Source organism: Erythrolamprus reginae, chromosome 10, assembly GCF_031021105.1.
Source record: "Erythrolamprus reginae isolate rEryReg1 chromosome 10, rEryReg1.hap1, whole genome shotgun sequence".
Classification (NCBI taxonomy): Eukaryota; Metazoa; Chordata; class Lepidosauria; order Squamata; family Dipsadidae; genus Erythrolamprus; species Erythrolamprus reginae.
Genome location: NC_091959.1, coordinates 3,748,458 through 3,768,378, shown reverse-complemented (window position 1 = coordinate 3,768,378; position 19,921 = coordinate 3,748,458). Strand labels below are relative to the sequence as shown.

The following is a 19,921-nucleotide window of genomic DNA, read 5'->3' as shown; positions in this document are numbered from 1 at the left end:
TGAGGGTGGGATGAAAAAAAAAGGGCAGGGGGGAGGACGTTTACAGGTGGGAGTCCCCTGCTTTGACTCCTACCCTGAAAGTGATGTGCTTTGAACCTCGCACAGACATACCACATTTGGTCTGTTTGTGATAGCGGTGTTCCAATAGTTGAGGGGCTGCCACAGAGAAGAGGGCCAAAGAAAGGATAAGAAGCAACGGATGGAAACTAATCAGGGGGAGAAACAACTTAGAACTAAGGAGAAATTTCCTGACAGTTAGAACGATTAACCAGTGGAACAGCTTGCCTCCAGAAGCTGTGAATGCTCCAACACTGGAGATTTTGAAGAAGAGATTGCAAAGCCATTTTGTCCGAAGTGGTGTAGGGCAGTGATGGTGAACCTTTTTTTGCTCGGGTGCCAAAAGGGCCACACCCATAATGCAATGCCTTTCCCTCGTGCATGTGTGCACAACCCCGCTGGTGCTCCCTAATGCACAGGTGTGTAGGCCTCACTAAAGCCTCCGGACTTCCAGTAGGTGTGTAGGCCTCACTAAAGCCTCCGGACTTCCAGTAAGCCACTCCTACCCAGTCACATGACCATTAGGCCACATCCACAAAATAAGCCACACCCACAGTGTGGCAGTGAAAATTTTGGCTGCCCATTTCTGGGCACAGGTACTATTGGTTCGCCATCACGGGTATAGGGACTCCTCCTTGAGTGAGAGGTTGGACTAGAAGACCTCCAAGACCCCTTCCAACTCTCTTACTCTGCTTCTTTAAGCTTCTGCATGAACGTGAAACCTTGAGAAAGGTTTCAAAGACGCTCTACTTCTGTTTGTTAAAGCAGCGATCTCTCTTACGAGGGTTTGGAGGCTCAATCATCTGAAAAACAAAAGAGAATCATGGTCATAGCTTTCAACACTGGCTTCCTAGAGTTACGGTAAATGAGGGTCACACAAAGAACAGCCCCAACCGCAAGTGCTCCAACGTTTCTTTTAATGAACTTAGTGAAAGCCACCACTTTACAGAGACTGAAAACGGCCATTATCAAAATGTCCGACATTTGCAACATGCCCACAAAACTGAAAGTAAACCGGAACTCGTGCCCCAAATAATATCCTCACTTGGGGTTCAAACTCCCATAGCTTATTATCTACATCAAGAACATTGTGCTTCCTAATTAAAAAAAACCCGAAAACTCGGAAGCTCAGATACCAAAAGTTGTACAAAAAACCCCCCCAAACCCTACAAAAACAAACAACGTAAATTGCTTTAAGACAAGGTCTTTTAAGAACAGGAATTTTTTTTTTCTGAAATGAAATGAACAAAGGTAGAAACAATCGTTGGCTGACTTCTATTGAGAGCAGTGGGTTTTTAAAAAAAAAAAAAAAAACTTGGCAACTTTTAAGGGGTGTGGACTTCAATTCCCAGAATTCCCCAGCTGGCTGTGAATTGAAAGTTAAACACCACTTAAAGTTGCCAAGTTTGGGGGAAAAAAACCCAACCGCTGATTTAAAATATCATTTTAGCAGCATTATGAATGCCAAATATTCTACTATATAGAAAAAAACAGGACACAAAGAGGTAAGAGACAAAGAGGTCTTGCAGGATATGCTTAAAAAAAGTCCAGATGGGCCTACAGACACAGATATAAAAGAGATCGGGGTTCCAATTATGCGGCTGTGGTTACCCATTTTTGACTTTTTGACCTCCTGCGGGACAGGTATTTCTTCAATCTTATCACTCGGCTGGTATGTTCAACTACAATACCCATAGTAGCTAGGAAAGGCTGGGAGTTGTAATACCAGCTGGAGATGGCTAATTGCAGAAAGAGATGTGCTCAGCAAAAAAAGACCCAGAAATCTTTTCTTTTCCAAAACCATGAAACAAGATTTCAAAACATGTACAAGTCTTCCGACCAAAGTAGTGCAAATTATACCTTTTTAAAATATATATATATATATATTTCTATGTATATTTATCTACAATATAGGTGTTGCCAAGATCAAAGAATCTTTCCAACGACATCTTCAACACAACCAAAATTGCTCAAGAAAAACAGGACAAAAACCGTCTTGGCAAAATAACCGCAAAACGAAACGAAACAATTCAATAAATTATCCCATTTTCTCTTTCTTCAAGAAAAACTGCCGGGCGTCTTCCCAGCTCTGCCGAGGGAACCGGTTTGACAGCTCCAAATAATCTTGAGAATCGAAGAATGTTTCTGTCGAATGAAAGACACAGAATTTACTTTAGAGTTATGTTGGGTTAATCCTTTGCTGGATTTGGGGTGGAGGTCTCACCGCATATGCCTCCCCCTCCCCACCGATTTGCCTTACCTTGCGATCTGTTTCCTGTGTTTTAAAAAGAAGCTCAGGGTTTCTTTTTAAAAAAATTCAGCATTAAAATAAATTTTTCGTCGTTTCAAAGATCCAGCTGAAACTTCCGGTTTTCCCGTGATCCGTCTCCTAAAAACGCAACCGTGTGACTTTGGAACCCGAGACCGCGGTTAATTTGCCTGCCTGAGGTTACTCACCCCTTTGTTGCGAAGGCTGGTTGTCCGTTTGGCCCAAGCCCTGCGTAGAATCCTATGGAAATAAAAGCCAGATATTGTCCAATTTTCTCCGAAAAACGCAACGCGGGCTGGGTTTCCTAGCAAGAGCCAAAACCTAAGTGAGACGACTCGGAGAATCCCTTCGTCTTTTAATGTAACGCTTCCCTCCCTTAAAAGTGGTCAAAACAGCTACAATTGTGATAGTAGGAGGAAAACTCTGAAGTATAAGTGGACTTGGCTTTAAAAAGAAAAAGTCCAATTTTTTTTTTTTAAAAGGATGATACGACAATTCATCTTTTTCATTTTTTTGGGGAGGGGGGTCATTATTATTTTCTAATTTTTGTGCATTTGAAGTACTTCCCTGGACATGCAACTTGACCGAGTCCTCTCTGCTTAGCCCGATTCCCCATATGGCAAACATTTATTTTCCAATCTAAGGGGTTAGATTCTCGCATTGAATCTGCCCCCCACCCCCCAAATGAAATAGGATGCTGGCCTCTTATTGTGTCTCCCCACTAGTGCACACAACTGGAAATCCAAGCATCCGTTTAAATCTGTTTTTCATTTGGCAAATATCTGGGAGAAGAAAACAAACTTGGCTTTTTATGCGGCCTAATTGTTTGTTTATTTGTTCAATCCTATTTTATTAGATTTTAATTTTATTATTGTTATTGTTATTATTAGTTATTATTTTTATTATTATTTAAAAAAGGAAAATCAGATGACTAAACAACAATTTCTAGAGGCCAAAAGTTGTTTTTGGGTTACAGAATTGGATAGGTTTATGTGAACAATTTTTTTTAAAATGATATCAACGCTAATTAAAATCAAGCTGGATTTGACTGAGTCTAGATTGCCCCGAGTTTTGGATTATGAAACTATATACCGGTTAAAACAATAGTTCCTTTTTCATGTAACAACCAATGCATTTCCTTTCTTATAACTTGTGGTAGCCAAAATCGTTCGTGGTTGCTAATTTATGCTTTCAAAATAGTTGCAAAAAACCCCTCCTTCCTCCATAAAATCACATTTTATCTTTCCGTTCTTCTTTTAATGGATCTGATCTCTCTGCTTTACAGTCCGAGGCCTTGTTTTTCATTATTTGCTTTCACCGCGGCATATTTTTATGTATTTATTTACAATTTCACTCTCGAGTATAAATATTGCCGAACTACTCTTGCAGAAACTGCTTTAACTGGATGAGAAGAAAAATGTTTCAATCTTTCAACAATTTTACAGATTTGCAGCAGGTTAAGCACTTACAAATTTGGAATGTGTCTGAAGGTTGATAGGAGCAATTAACTGTCTATGCATCGCCATGTGCGCATAAACAAACACAGCTTTGTGCAAGCCAGTTATTAAAGTAGACTGCTGGCATGCCAAAAAAATATGCATCCTTACAGGCATAAAAATCTAACTATTGTTTATGTAAACCGGAGTTTCCGATCTAAACATTTAGATAGCCAATATTTACTGCCACTGGCAACAGGATCTAAAGTTCATATCTGTAATTAAAAGAAAAACAAAACCTCCAATCTATTTAAATATGTGACAACATTTACATTTGGGTATCAGTTGCATTACATTAAAACTAGATTTGTCTGCAGAATGGGATCATGGGTATCTATTTCAGCAGCTTTCCTGTATCTTAGGAAGTATCAGCTGTTCAGATTTTTAGAAGAATGGAGGTTTTAAGCAAAAACATCAGCCAATAGTTAAGAGTATTCTCCAAAATACTTAGCAAATGTTTATAAGATAAAGGTTTGGACCATAAAGAAGCCTTTTATTTGGGGAAAATGGAAAACTTGTCCTTCTTTCCTTCCTTCCTCCTCCCCTTTTTTCCTTTCTTCTTCCATCCCCTTTTTTCCTTTCCTCTTCTATTCCCCTTTTTTCTTCTTTCTTTCCTTCCCTCCCTCCATTTTCCTCCCTCCCTCCTCTCCCCTTTTTTCCTTTCCTTTCCTCCCCCTTTTTCTTCTTTCTTTCCTACCTTCCCTCCCTGTTTTCCTTCCTTCCTTCCTCCCTCCCCCCCTTTTCCTTTCTTCTTCCATCCCTTTTCCCTTTCCTCTTCTATTCCCTTTTTCTTCTTTCTTTTCTTCCCTCCCTCCATTTTCCTCCCTCCCTCCCTCCTCTCCCTTCTTCCTTTCCTCTTTCATCCCCCTTTTTTCTTCTTTCTTTCCTTCCCTCCCTCCGTTTTCTTTCTTTCCTTCCTTCCTTCTCTCCCTCCTCCCTTCCCTCCCTCCCTCCTTTCACCTTTCTTCTTCCCGCTTTCAAATTAAAAAAAAATTACTAGGTTTTCCCTTTCAGACAGAAATCCTTGCGCGACTACCTCACACCAACCGACATTTACCTGAATGAAAGTGGCCAACAACACACAACTCATTTCTTGCTCGAGAATGATCTTGTTTTGTGGGTTGTTGTAACAAGCGGCAACGAGTGTGGGGAAGAGGATTTTGATCAGCCAAGGGTCGCTGAAATACTGGAAAGGCAACTGGCACAGCTTCTGCAGCACAGTGGGGTGGCGACCGGACTGCACAATTACCTGGAAAATGCAGAGAGGACCATGTTAGAGTCAGCCGTGATGATAGATTTCTCCCCTCGCCTGGAAAAGGAGTTAAAAACAAGTTTGTTTGTTTATTGAAACATAGAAATATAGAAGACTGACGGCAGAAAAAGACCTCATGGTCCATCTAGTCTGCCCTTATACTATTTCCTGTATTTTATCTTAGGATGGATCTATGTTTATCCCAGGCATGTTTAAATTCAGTTACTGTGGATTTAGCAACCACGTCTGCTGGAAGTTTGTTCCAAGGATCTACTACTCTTTCAGTAAAATAATATTTTCTCATGTTGCTTTTGATCTTTCCCCCAACTAACTTCAGATTGTGTCCCCTTGTTCTTGTGTTCACTTTCCTATTAAAAGCACTTCCCTCCTGAACCTTATTTATATACTGCCCCTCTCCAAGGATCCGGGGCGGCTAACAACATATAAAAAAGATAATAAAGATAAAAGAAGGAAAGAAAGAAGAAAAAAGGGGAATAGAAGAGGAAAGGAAAAAAGGGGAGGAGGGAGGGAGGAAGGAAGGAAGGAAAGAAAGAAAACAGGGAGGGAAGGTAGGAAAGAAAGAAGAAAAAGGGGGATGAAAGGAAAGGAAAAAAGGGGAGAGGAGGGAGGGAGGAAAATGGAGGGAGGGAAGGAAAGAAAAAAAAAAGGGAATTGAAGAGGAAAGGAAAAAAGGGGATGGAAGAAGAAAGGAAAAAAGGGGAGGAGGGAGGGAGGAAGGATAATACAATAAAAAGATAATACAATATAGGATCCTTAATCCAATTAATTTAAAACTAAATATTATTATTATTTATTAGATTTGTTTGCCGCCCTTCTCCGAAGACTAAAAACCTCCAATTTTATTAAAAACCAATTATACCCACTCAAACGCTCAAAGTTAGCGTTTGTGTTAATTAAGAAAAACAACACTAAGAAACTACATTGTTTTATTTTAAGCATCCATCCAGTTACTTATGTTCCGGTACTTAGCAACACGACAACGTAAGAATCTTACAGAAAATACAAACTTTGTAATTCTTCAGTAATGACACAAAAAGGCAAAAAAAGGAGAAGGGAGTTAATAATAATAATAATAATAATAATAATAATAATAATAATAATAATAATAATTTATTGGATTTGTATGCCGCCCCTCTCCGTAGACTCGGGGCGGCTAACAACGATAAAAACAGCATGTGACAATCCAATAATAAAACAACTAAAAACCCTTATTATAAAACCAAACATACACACTTCAGTTGTTACCTTCACGTATTTATACATGGAGAAAACATGTGTAAAGTTGTAGCAGCTTTGGAAAAAAATTAAGGAAACCAAAAGATTTTAGGACAGCTTTACTCCTAATAACGTGCTTTTTGGGACAACTAGAAAAATAGCGAACCACCTAAAACAAGAATGTGTTTCCCAGGTAGTTGGATTCTGAGCAGCAGCTGAATAAAATACTCCCATTGGGTCTCTTTTGGAGGGTAGAAAAAAAAATCTGGATTTCTATTAATGCCTTTGACGGGATTGTTTAGACAAATGGAGCTGCTGTCAGGCAAGCACAATTTACAACAGAAGTTATGTCAAGTTCTTGCTGGTTTCTTCCAGAGAAAATTTCTTTGCTTATTTAATTCCACAAAATCTTGATAATGAAGAAACGTGGATGATATCAGCTGAGGGTCAGGGTACAGCCGAGAAGATAATAGCCATAAAATTAATAATAATAAAAACGAGGAGGAAGAAGAACTGTTGGATGACCCGCCTAGGACTTTCTCGCCTCCGACGACAACTCCTCCAATTTGAGGACGGTGGTAGTAGCTTTTTTTTTCTAAGGTTGCGATTGAGAAAAACAACAACTGCGTGTTTTACAAGTATACGACCAAGCTGCTCTCCAAATTAAAACCAGAAGGTCAAAAAAGGAAAAGGGAGAAAGAAATGGCTAAGAGGCCAGAGGAACATAAATTACAGGGGTTTACAAGTTTCAAAGAACTTTTAACAATTCACTAAGAACACATTCCCGGTTCATAATGCAGTTCAGGTCAAGCACGGGATTGACAACGCAATAGTTCACATTTTTTAGTTCAATAGCGAAAATGAAATTGAAAACCTTCCAGTGAATACAAAGAGGGACCCCTTAAGTCTTCTAAATCCAAATGGAATTTTAAAGACACTGGCTGTGGGAGGGTCTGCCCTCCGTGCCAGGCGTTCTGGCTTTGAATGACACCCCTGCCTCACCCCTCCAAAAAGCAGGATTGCAATTAAAATCTTAATAGTCCTTGAAGAGACGTTTCGATCAGTACGGCCAGTTTCATTCGACACTCGTGCGTTCTTGCAGAAGTGTTGCGTTCCGTATTTTCGTGAAAAAAGAGAACACAAAAGTTGTGGGTTTAGAAAAGGCATCTTTTTCTAAAGAGGTTTTTCAAGGATAAAAATGATCCCAACCAGCGTCCGAAACAAGCTGCGGGTGTGACCTTCCGTACACCTTGTGACGTTCACAACTTTTAATTTTGAAAATTATCTGAGTCCCTTGGGATTGGGTGGCATAGAAGTTGAATAAATAATAAATAAATAAATAAATAAATAAATAATAAATAGATAAATAAATAAATAAAACCCAACCTTTTGCTTCTTTTTGAGGGTCTTCCAAAAAAATAAAGCTACCTACAAGGAAAATTCACATTTCTATTTTATCCTTTGCAAAGTCACATCTAACCTTGGGTTAGAGAAGATTATCATTAACCAAGGGATACGCAACTACGTTGATTTCAATAATTGCGTACAATAATTGTCCTCTGTCTGACTCAAGGAAGTGGAATTTAAAATAGCCACTTATAAATGATTTTTTAAAATGAATGGACTTGGGGTTTTTTTTTAAATTCAAACACTGCAAATTTATCAAGCTTATAACAAACCAAGAAGCAAAGCAAAAGAGTCCATGGATGCTTCCTTGCCACACAGCTGGGAGTGGTTGCAAAATAACATTTGTTCTAGAAACTATTGTGTGTTGCTCCTTATTTTTTTTTGGATGGGGGGGAATTGTTGAAAAACAATTTTGCTGGTAGCTTTTGCGGACGAGCAAAATTGTCTAGCTAGCCTCACAATTGCCGGTGAAATAGGTCCAACATTTCTTGAAATAAAAATAAGGCCGCATGTTGGGTTCCCATATGATCCTTTTGGAATCCCAAGAAGAACTTTTCAAAATGGATGGAAACTAATTAAGGAGAGAAACAACCAAGAACTAAGGAGAAAATTTGGTGGAACTACTTGAGGTTATAATTGCTTCAACACCAGAACTTTTTACAGGCTGTCAAGAGGGGAAAGCATTTTGAAATTCCCTGACATTTCCCTGTAACTTGCGATCTACTTAAGGCGCAGTCGTAGATGACATCATACCAAACGGCTAAGCCATGGAGAAATATCGGTAAGTTGTTGCCACAGTTATGCTCATTTTTGCTTGACTCTGCCAGGCAGCCTGATCTGTGGGATCCATGACTTCCTCCCCCCTGACTTTTAAACATTTTAATACAGTTTGTCCCCCCCCCCCCGATTTATTCCATTACACTCAAAGAACCCATCCTAGATCTGAATGAATGAAATATTCTCATTGAATGTACTTTGTTCTGTACAAAGTCGAATGTGCACAACAGCAGGTGAAATTGATTGTCAATCCGTGTTGCTTCCTAAGTGGACAGTTTGATTTCACAGACGTTTGATTGACTTGGAGTTATATGGTGTCGTTTAAGTGTTCCCTTTTTTTTTTTTTTTGAGCAGTGTCATCACAAAGGACAAATATAACAAGGGGACACTATATCTAACGTTACATATTCTAATGACAGCAAGATTGGCCAATAGACTCTGGCGGCTCGCAACAATCATAAATAAAATAAAATAAAATAATAGCATTAGCACTTAGACTTATATAACGTTCCACGGTGCTTCACAGCTCTCTCTAAGCTGCATTTAAGTTAATAAATAAAATACAATAAAAGTGAAACATGGTGGTTTTCACCGGATTTGTGTTCTTTCCTGGGTCTGCATTCTCCCTCTGCAGGGTCAATCGTCTTAGGAATGCCGGGGTTAAAACGTTCTAGGAGACCCCGAAGGACCACACTCAAAATCTGATAAGGTGGGGATGTGGGGGGATAACTCGCCTTGACTGACAATTACAGGGACCCATCCTTTCCAAGCAAAGAGGAGCGGGCTGGCTGGTTTTGTCTTGAGAACACAATGGGCCGTTTTAACCATTTAAACGGCTTTTAGGTGAGGTTATTTATAACTCCATCAAGGAGACCCTTCCTCCTCCTCCTCCTCCTCCACCCGTGTGTGTGGGGAGCTCTGGAATGCACCTTCTCCGGTTCTCAAATTAGATCTGCATTATTTCTTTGCTACTCTATAAACAAATCCAGGGCTGGAACCATTTAATCAGAAGGATATGTCATCTCGGGGGTCAAACTCTTTACCCATCTGTTTCTCCAGGTTTAACGTTAGAAATGCTTTATAGGGTTGGGGGGGGATGGTAAGAAAAGGTAGGGCTTTTAATTTTTTAAAGGAATATTTATCAACCCACCCACCCGCCCCCACTTATAATAGGGTGGACATTAAGTCAGCTAGATTTTTTTTTTAAAGGATAAATCTTTCCCCTAAAGGATTTAACGGTGGTCAGAAGGTGTTCAATTTGATTTTGGAATGAAATTTTAAAAGGATAAAAGTGAATACAGAGTTGGAAGGGACCTTGGAGATCTTCCAGTCAAGCTTTCTGGTCAAGAAGGAGACCTTATGTTATTCTGGACAAATGGCTGTCCAGTTTCTTCTTGGATGTATACATCGATTTATGAGTTAATAGCAATAGCATTTAGCAATCGCACTTAGACGTCTATACCGCTTCCTAGTGATTTACAGCCCTCTCTAAGCGGTTTATAGAATCAGCAAATCGTCCCCAAAAATCTGGTTCCTCATTTCACCCACCTCGTAAGGAGGGAAGGCTGAGTCAACCTTGAGCCTGGTGGGAATTGAACAGCTGACAGTGGGCAGAGTTAGCCTGCAATGCTGCATCCTAACCACTTGGAAGGAAGGAAGGAAGGAAGGAAGGAAGGAGAGAGGGAGGGAAGGAAGGAAGGAAGGGAGGGAGGGAGGGAGGGAAGGAGGGAGGGAAGGAGGGAGGGAAAGAAAGAAGGAAAGAAGGAAGGAAGGAAAGAAGGAGGGAGGGAGGGAAGGAAGGAAAGAAGGAAAGAAGGAAGGAAGGAAAGAAAGAAAGAAGGAAAGAAGGAAGGAAAGAAGGAAGGAAGGAGGGAGGGAAGGAAAGAAGGAAGGAAAGAAGGAAGGAAGGAAGGAAGGAGGGAAAGAAGGAAGGAAGGAAGGAAAGAAGGAAGGAAGGAGGGAGGGAAGGAAGGAAAGAAGGAAAGAAGGAAGGAAGGAAGGAAGGAAAGAAAGAAGGAAAGAAGGAAGGAAGGAAAGAAGGAAGGAAGGAGGGAGGGAAGGAAGGCAAGAAGGAAGGAAAGAAGGAAGGAAGGAGGGAAAGAAGGAAGGAAAGAAGGAAGGAAGGAAAGAAGGAGGGAGGGAGGGAAGGAAAGAAGAAAGGAAAGAAGGAAGGAAGGAAAGAGGGAGGGAGGGAGGGAAGGAAAGAAGGAAGGAAGGAAGGAAGGAGGGAGGGGAAGGGAAGGGAAGGGAAGGGAAGGGAAGGGAAGGAAGGAAGGAAGGAAGGAAGGACAATAGCACTTAGACTTATATACCACTTCATGGTTCTTTTACAGCTCTCTCTAAACAGTCAGCATATTGCCCCTAACAATCTGGGTCCTCGTTTTACCCACCTCGGAAGGATGGAAGTTCACACCATATCTAATGGTGCCCTTAAACGAGATTGACTGATCTCACGCGTTTACGAAAGATGCATTTGTGCAAAACAAGAACTGGAACGAATGTACCCTTGAGTAAACGTTTGTGGACCGCATCCACGGCTGACGCTCGGTCCCTGACCCTCAGCCCCGGGTATGTCAAAACGACCAAACGGCGACACCTTTTCGACCGCTTGCCTAGATTGTCATCTTAATCCAATTAAAAAGGGTAAACAAGCCTACATTGGAAACAGATAAACAAGCTTTAAGCCAAAGGACTAACAGATGTAGGGACATCTAGAGCGGGGGTTGAAGGGAGGGTGGGTAGAAGAAGGCAAGAGAGGCAGAAGGCTCACTTCCCTTGGCTGTGTCCCTAGATCAGGGTTTCCCAACCTTGGCAACTTGAAGATATCTGGACTTCAACTCCCAGAATTCCCCAGCCAGCGTTCGCTGGCTGGGGAATTCTGGGAGTTGAAGTCCAGATATCTTCAAGTTGCCAAGGTTGGGAAACACTGCCCTAGATCTTCCTGCTATCAAGGAGAAGAAGGCCGCAACGGTAGCGGAAATGGAGCTGTACATGAAGCTCCGGGTAACCGGCGGGAGGGTGCGTGCATCGGAGCGAGATTTGGCTCCACGATTTGCGCAGGAAGCAAATCTTATGAAATGGGGTGGGTCAAATGAGGACCCGGATTGTGGGGGCAATAGCCTAGCTCTGTTAAAAAGTGCTATGGCTATCATGTTGTAAGCCGCCCTGAATCTAAGGAGAAGGGCAGCATTTAAAAAAAACCAATTGAATAAATAAATATTCCTTCCTTCCTTCCTTCCTTCCTTCCTTCCTTCCTTCCTTCCTTCCTTCCTTCCTTCCTTCCTTCCTTCCTTCCTTCCTTCCTTCCTTCCTTCCTTCCTTCCTTTGTAAAATGAGGACCCGGATTGTGGGGACAATAACCTAGCTCTGTTAAAAAGTGCTAATGCTAACATGTTGTAAGCCGCCCTGAGTCTAAGGAGAAGGGCGGGATAAAAATTGAATGAATGAATGAATGAATGAATGAATGAATGAATGAATGAAAGAAAGGGGTGCGAGGTTTTGGTGACTTTTTTTTTTTCTTCCGCGTAAAAGGTCGGCGAAAATTGCTGAAATCTTACACGCGCGCCTACTCTCACAAGATTTTGCTTCCTGTGCATGCCAACTCTCGCTCTGACGCATGTGCCCGCCCGCCAGTCACCCGCCGGTCATTTCCGCTACCGATGTGGCGTCTTCCCGCCCCCCATTCGTGGTGGTGGTAAAAAAAGAATCCTGCAAGTTTACAAGGCAGAGGGCGTAAGGAACAAAGCCGTTGCAGAATATAACCAGTTCATGGTATCGGAATTATAATGTTGGGTACTGGGAGACATCTATGCCCCCTTCCTCCCCCCTCCCCCCCCCCGGAAATCACATTAGTTCCATTTGCATGGATTGGCCAGATTAAAATGACTCTCATGTAAAAAAATAATATGAATATGCAAAGGTTTTTCTTTCATTCTTCCTTTGCTCTTTTTTAGAAATTCCCAGCGCGGCGATGCGGAGGAAACAAACTCGTTTGTCATTCATGTTAATTTAATTATCAGACCCCATTCAACTGTCCAATATAAAATGCAAATGAGCTCCATGGTGGCCAGCCACCGCCGTCTTCGCTAATTAGATCGGAGAGCCAAAGAAACCCACCCCTCCCCTCCTACCTCGCACAAGATGCGAGGAGCCTGTTAATTAAGAGCAATGTTTTTAATTAAGGAACGGTCGCTCTTTTGCGAAGCCCCCAATTGGCTTGTTCATTGATAAGTGGGGCCGAGGGGGTTATTCTTGCTACCCAGGATTCCCTTCAGTCCCGTCCGTGGCATCGTGGGACCTGTTAAACTGACAGGCGGAGCGGTGAGTGATGGAATGTGCTAACAAACAGAGAGGGAGGGATAGGGGTACCGTATTTTTCGGTGTATAAAATGCACCTTTTCCCCCCCTAAAAGAGGCTGATAATTAGGGCGCATCTTATACTCTGAATGTAGCTTTTTTTCAGCCCTAACTAGGTGCTAACGATCTTCCCAGCTCTTACCTTGCAGGCTCTTTCATTATTTCTCTATGCAAAGAATGTTTTCCAGTCCCTAAGTCTCTGCAGGGTTTGTTTCATTACTCTAACTTGCTCTGAGTAAGTTTCTTTCCAGCCCTAACCAGGTGCTAACAATGTTCCCAGCTCTTACCGGCTTGCAAGCTCTTTCATTGTTACTCTCTACCAAGAATGTATTCCAAACCCTGTCTTTGTAGGGTTTTTTTTTCATTGCTTTACTTGCTCCAGATATTTCCTTCCAGCCCTAACCAGGTGCTAACAGTGTTCCCAGCTCTTACTCGCTTGCAGGCTCTTTCATTGTTACTGTCTACAAAGAAGAATGTTTTCCAAGCCCTAAGTCTTTGCAGGGTTTTTTCCATTGCTTTACTTGCTCAGACTGTTTCTTTCCAGGGGCTAATGATGTTCCCAGCTCTTTCATTGTTACTCTCTGTTGTGGTTAGCTCTGGCCCAGCTCCTGCCCCAAGGACTGTGGATGTGGGGGAGACATCCACATGCGGCAGGCCTGTTTTGCCCCCCCCCCCCGGTGGAATCTGCTGATGAAGGCTCCTCTGACTAAGAAGACATGAGTGACAGGGAGGAGGAGAGTGTGGCGGACAGCTCAGAAGGAGATCAATTATCTCTCTCCTCCTTGGATTCAGAACAAGAGTTAATGATACAGCCACGCATGCGGAGAGCGATGCATAGGCAACAACAACTGAGAGATTATTATCAAAGAAAATGAGGCCACCTGTGGTTGGGTGGGGCTGTGGTCATTAGTGAGTCTGCTACAAATAGCAGCCTGTGGGTTTGGCCATTGTGGAGGATTATCTGATCCTTGTGTTTCGTGACTGCTTTACTGACTTTGACCTTTTGTGTGCTGATTTTCCCCCGCTTGGAAACTAAACCAGAGCAAAGTGTGTTTCACTTTGTGAAAGAAGAAGGACTGTGAATTGCCTCACAGCTGCAAGCTAAGTATCACAGGACTGATAAGGGACTTGTACCAATTACCAGTTTGTTTGGAGACGAGTGCTCTTTGCTATACCAAAAGAGGGCTTGGTTTAAGTGACTTTTCATTATAAAGAACATTGTTTTGAATTTTCAAACGTGTGTGTGTGTCTGAAATTTGTACCTGTGAATTTTCGGAAGGAGTCTACCAGAGAGCCCGACAGAACACTCTCTCAGAATAATTTTTTAAGCTCTTAACCAGGGAATAAAATAATGTGCTCTAGCTGACCAGACTAGGGACGCTAGCCAGACGAATACCTGGTAAGCAGATTCTTTTCCCTATTTTCCTCCCCCAAAACTAAGGTGAGTCTTATATTCCGGTAGATGCTCGGCAACCGAGTTGCATTTATAGTGTCCCAGGGTCACATGACCACATTTTACAGTGGTTTTGTTGAAAACCGGCATTAATTACCAGTTTCTGGTAAAACTGCATGCAGGCTGAGGAATTCTGGGAGCTGAAGTCCACACATGTTCAAGGTGGGGAAACATTGAGCTGGGAACTTCTCAACGGGCCTCCATACCTGGTTGTCTGGATGGTTGACAGTGAAGTAGCCCACGCAGACAATGACTTCGTGAAGCAGCACTTCGCAGGTGTGGTGGGAGCAGTGCCATAGCAAGGAGCTGATGATGTGCCGGAATGCCAGGGAGAGGCCTTCAGCGCCAACCACCGACTGGAGGGAGAAAAGAGAGAAATGTTGGATGCCTCTTCTACAATGGAATCCAAGGGTTGATGTGAAGTTTTTGATTTTTTAAAAATAGATTGAGCCTATTTGATGTCTACTCTCAATTGGGTGCGGGGGAGGAATTTCTATCTAATGTGCTCTGGAAAAGGTAGGAAATTGGGGAGGGTCTTGCCATTAGCAAGAGGACTTGGTATCTCAGTTGGCATTAAATTCCCAAATTAACAATTCATAAAATTAAGACAGAGAAGAGAATCCTGTCAAGTCAAACCAAACCAATCCAATCCAAGTCAAGTCAAACTAAACCAATCCAATTCAAGTCAAGTCAAACTAAATCAATTCAATTCAATTCAAGTCAAACTAAACCAATCCAATCCAAGTCAAGTCAAACTAAACCAATCCAATTCAAGTCAAGTCAAACAATCAATTCAAGTCAAGTCAAGTCAAACTAAATCAATTCAAGTCAAGTCAAGTCAAACTAAATCAATTCAATTCAAGTCGAGTCAAACTAAACCAATCCAATTCAATTCAAGTCAAACTAAATCAATTCAATTCAAGTCAAGTCAAACTAAACCAATCCAATTCAATTCAAGTCAAACTAAATCAATTCAAGTCAAGTCAAGTCAAACCAATCCAATTCAAGTCAAACTAAATCAATTCAAGTCAAGAGAGATTGAGAGAACTGGGCATGGACAGCCTAGAAAAAACAAGGTCTAGAGGGGACATGATAGCAGTTTACAGATACTTGAGGGGTTGCCAGGGTGAGGAGGGGGTCTCTTTATTCCCCAGGGCACCAGAGGGCCGGACGAGGAACAATGGTTGGAAGCTGACCAAGGAGAGATTCAACCTGGAAATAAGGAAGAACTTCCTGACGGTCAGAGCGATCAACCAATGGAACTGCCTGCCAGGGGAGGTGGTGAACTCCCCAACCCTGGACACCTTCAAGAGGAGATTGGACTTCCATTTGGCTGGGGTGCTGTAGGGTTTCCTGCTCAGGCAGGGGGTTGGACTCGATGACCTAATGGTCCCTTTCAACTCTATTAATAAATAAATAATAAATAAATAAATAAAATAAATAAATAAAAGTCAAGTCAAACTAAACCAATCCAACTCAAGTCAAGTCAAACTAAACCAATCCAATTCAATTCAAGTCAAACTAAATCAATTCAATTCAAGTCAAGTCAAACTAAACCAATCCAATCCAATTCAAGTCAAACTAAATAAATTCAAGTCAAGTCAAGTCTAACCAATCTAATTCACGTCAAACTAAACCAAGTCCACATCTTCATTATAGTTGTAGACCAACATAGACCCCTTTCAATATACATACAGTATTTTGTCTTTCATCCCAACATTCCTTAATTGGGTTGAGTGAAAATCTACCTTCGTATTTTACAAAGAGCTTCCAATCTAAGCAGCTTAATCAGACCCATTTACTGCTGCTGTCGGAAGAGGCTTCTTTCCCAAAGTTATTTTCCAGTGAGGTGTGTGTGTATGTGTGTGTGTGTGTGTAATTAATCAAGGAAAAAAGCATGTTGAAGGGCCTACTAAACAGACAGGCAAGTGTCTATGTGTGCACTGAACAAAAACCCAAGATCTATTGATGTTCTCATCCGGGCACCTCGGGTTTATTTTCATGAAGCCCAAATAGATGCGACTCAAATACACTGGGGGCTTACTCCTGCCTTTGTCTCTCCCCCCTCCTCCCCCTTTTGGGACAGTCCTACTAGGAGGAAATTCAAATCCCTTGGGGGCAAGCAGTGACCTCCCCGAAGCTGTATACACAAGAGAGAGAGTGCATTATTGTCGCTTGCAATTCCTATTAGCTCATTTACACCGATGCTTCCCACTACTTTATAGCTTTTGACATCGTGCCATTGGTCCTCCTCCGGGTCTCTTAGATCTGGCCAGTGTCTCTGTGGCTAGGTTATTGGCCTGGCTGCTTTTCAACGCCCAATCGAATCAAGGGTGCACGCTGACCCGACCTCTCAGCCGCCATGGGTTGAACGCAGCTTGATGGATGAGCTGCAGCCGCCCCTGTAAACTTGCCTGGACTCTCTTCTTTCTCTCTCTTTGCCAGAAGTTTGCAAGGACTGGGGTGTGCATGCTGGTTCTGCCCCCATTTGCATGACTCTAAATTCATTCTCTCCCCCCCCCCTCAATCACTCGCTTGCAAAGAGCAACCCTTTAAAATGTCACTGTTTGGCAAGATATAAGCAAAGGCAGAGAATCCTGGCTGGCTGAGGAGTGGGTTGGATGTAGGAGGAGGAAAGGGGGAAAAAAAGAAAGAAAGGGGGCAGGCAGGTTACGGCAGAGGGATTTGGGATAAGGCGGCTTTATCGGTGCAGCCCGGAGGCTCTATTTAATAAACATGTCAGCCAGAAAAAGCGGTGTGGGGTCAGAGGGGAGGAGAGGCAGGAGGCAGGGACATCAAAGGCTGCCCACTTAGAGGGAAGCAGCCTCTCTCGGTGGGAAAAGAGCCACCGCGAGGCAAGTGGTGGCCTTGGGGTTGAGCTTGGTGGACGATGGGTTACAAATGTTATGGAGAAGAGCGGAATCTGGCGAGCTCCAAATCCATCATCTCCCTAGATCCTGGGGATAACGAGTCATTGGATTCCTGCTGTACTTACTGGTGGGAAGAGATGGGAGGAAGAGGAGGAGGAGGAAGAGGAGAAGGAGGAGATGGTGGAGAAGTTAGCAGTTCCCAAGTCCTCTTCTCTCATCAGTCAGATTTTTCTACATGTATGGGGGTCTTAACCAACAATAACAGAGTTGGAAGGGACCTTGGAGGTCTTCTAGTCCAACCCCCTGCTTAGACAGGAAACCCTACACTACTTCAGACAGATGGTTGTCCAACGTCTTGTTAAAAACTTCCAGTGTTGGAGTACTCACAACTTCAAGAGGCAGGTTGTTCCACTGGTTAATTGTTCTAACTGTTAGGAAATTTCTCCTTAGTTCTATGTTGCTTCTCTCCTTGATTAGTTTCCACCTATTGCTTCTTGTTCTACCTTCAGAAGCTTTGGAGAATAGGTTGACTCCTTCTTTGGGGCAACCCCTGAGATATTGAAAGACTGCTATCCTGTCTCCCCTGGTCCTTCTTTTCATTAAAGTAGCCATGCCCAGTTCCTACAACCATTCTTCATATGTTTTAGCCTCCAGTTCCCTAATCATCTTTGTCGCTCTTCTCTGCTGTTCTCTTCTCCGCTCTTAGTTGGCACTGTTTTTCTCTTCCCTCCTCCTCTTTTTCTTAATTTTAACCTTTTATGTCTTCTGTTTAAGCTTACCAGCCAGAAAAAGGAGTTTCATCATTTAGACTCACTTTTTCGCCCAGATTCCTCCAAGAAGTCCGGGTCCCGTCAACTAAACAATGTCGGTTGGCGGGGCCCAGGGGAAGAGCCTTCTCTGTGGCAGCCCCGGCCCTCTGGAACCAACTCCCCCCAGAGATTAGAATTGCCCCCACCCTTCTTGCCTTTCGTAAGCTTCTCAAAACCCACCTCTGCCGTTAGGCATGGGGGAACTGAGATACTCTTTCCCCCTAGGCCTTTACAATTTATGCATGGTATGTTTGTATGTATGACTGGTTTTATAACAAGGGTTTTTAGCTGTTTTAGTATTGGATTGTCACATTCTGTTTTTGTCACTGTTGTTAGCCTCCCCGAGTCCACGGAGAGGGGCGGCATACAAATCCAATAAATAAATAAATATATAAAGATATAAAGATGCCAAGAAGCTGCTCCAGCCCAGCTGAAATCTACCTAAAGGCTGGGCACACCCGTGCCATGATGCCCCTAAGGGAAGGGGGGGGGGAGGAAACGTTGTGCCCTCTGGCCCTGCTTGGTCATTTACTACTGGTGATGGATGTGTCAACATTTCCTTCGACAGAGTCCTTTTTCCCCAACAGAGGCTCCAGTTGAACGGGCTCTTGTGTTTATAGCCTCCTCTGATAACAAGTGGCCCGGGGGCACCGAAGATTGTATATAAACATTAACATTCTTCTATTTTTTTTCTCCTCCTCCTCCTCCAAGGAACTGCACATTCCCTCCGCCACCACTTTAAACGGCGGTTTCAGTCTCCTGCCTTGCTTCTTTCCTGACGGCTTCTCACTGTTTAGACGCTCAAGATAAATGGATGCTATCCTGAGAAACGCCGCCACTGAAATGTTCTTTTCCCATTGAACATTTCTCATATGTTTGGTTTTTAGTAAGGGTTTTTAGTTATTTTAAATATTAGATTTGTCATATGCTGTTTTATTATTGTTGTTAGCCGCCCCGAGTCTACGGAGAGGGGCGTCATACAAATAAAATAAATAAATAAATAAATAAATAAATAAATAAATAAATAAGAATGAATGAACGAACGCATGCACGCACGAACAAACAAACAAACAAACAAACAAACAGATCAAAAGCAACGTGAGAAAATATTATTTCACTGAAAGAGTAGTAGATCCTTGGAACAAACTTCCAGCAGACGTGGTTGGTAAATCCACAGTAACTGAATTGAAACATGCCTGGAATAAACATAGATCCATCCTAAGATACATGAAATAGTATAAGGGCAGACTAGATGGACCATGAGGTCTTTTTCTGCCGTCAGTCTTCTATGTTTCTATGTTTCTAACTCTGTGTGTGTGTGTGTGTGCGCTTGCATGCTTGAGCATTTCGGATTGTAGAATAGAATAGAATAGAATTTTTATTGGCCAAGTGTGATTGGACACACAAGGAATTTGTCTTGGTGCAGATGCTCTCAGCGTCCATAAAATAAAATATACATTTGTCAAGAATCATGTGGTACGACACTTAATGATTGTCATAGGGGTCAAATAAGCAATGAAGAAGCAATATTAATAAAAATCTTAGGATATAAGCAACAAGTTACAGTCATACAGTCAACATGGGAGGAAACGGGTGATAGGAATGATGAGAAAAACTAGTAGAATAGAAGTGCAGATTTAGTAGAAAGTCTGACAGTGTTGAGGGAATTATTTGTTTAGTAGAGTGATGGCACAAACCAAGAACTTTTAAAATAAAATAACGAAGAGGGTGAAAGGGACCGACAGCTAATTAGAAGAGATGCAGATGTTCTTGAGAGCATATGCACCAATGACAAATTCCTTGTGTGTCCTATCGCGTTTGGTCAATCATTTCTCTTGTAGTAAGTGAAAATACAAACTGGCGCCTTTTGGGAAAAGGGGCGAGGAACATCCAACTGGATCGGAACCTCGGACTCGGGAGACAGAAAGACGGGAGAAGA

The 19,921-nt window shown here is 42.3% G+C and overlaps 1 protein-coding gene across 1 annotated transcript in view; it reads right to left on the bottom strand.

Annotated features, from left to right (window-relative positions):
* Positions 1–1,363: 1,363 nt before the first annotated feature.
* SCAPER (S-phase cyclin A associated protein in the ER) overlaps positions 1,364–19,921 on the bottom strand; it is a 120,554-nt gene continuing 101,996 nt past the window's right edge. Inside the window, exons 29-32 of the mRNA XM_070762292.1 lie at positions 14,510–14,659; positions 4,880–5,071; positions 2,515–2,566; positions 1,364–2,202 (exon numbers count right to left, since the gene is read on the bottom strand). Coding sequence (XP_070618393.1) covers positions 2,096–2,202; positions 2,515–2,566; positions 4,880–5,071; positions 14,510–14,659 — 501 coding nt within the window. The 3' untranslated portion in view covers positions 1,364–2,095. The remainder of the gene's footprint in view (positions 2,203–2,514; positions 2,567–4,879; positions 5,072–14,509; positions 14,660–19,921) is intronic.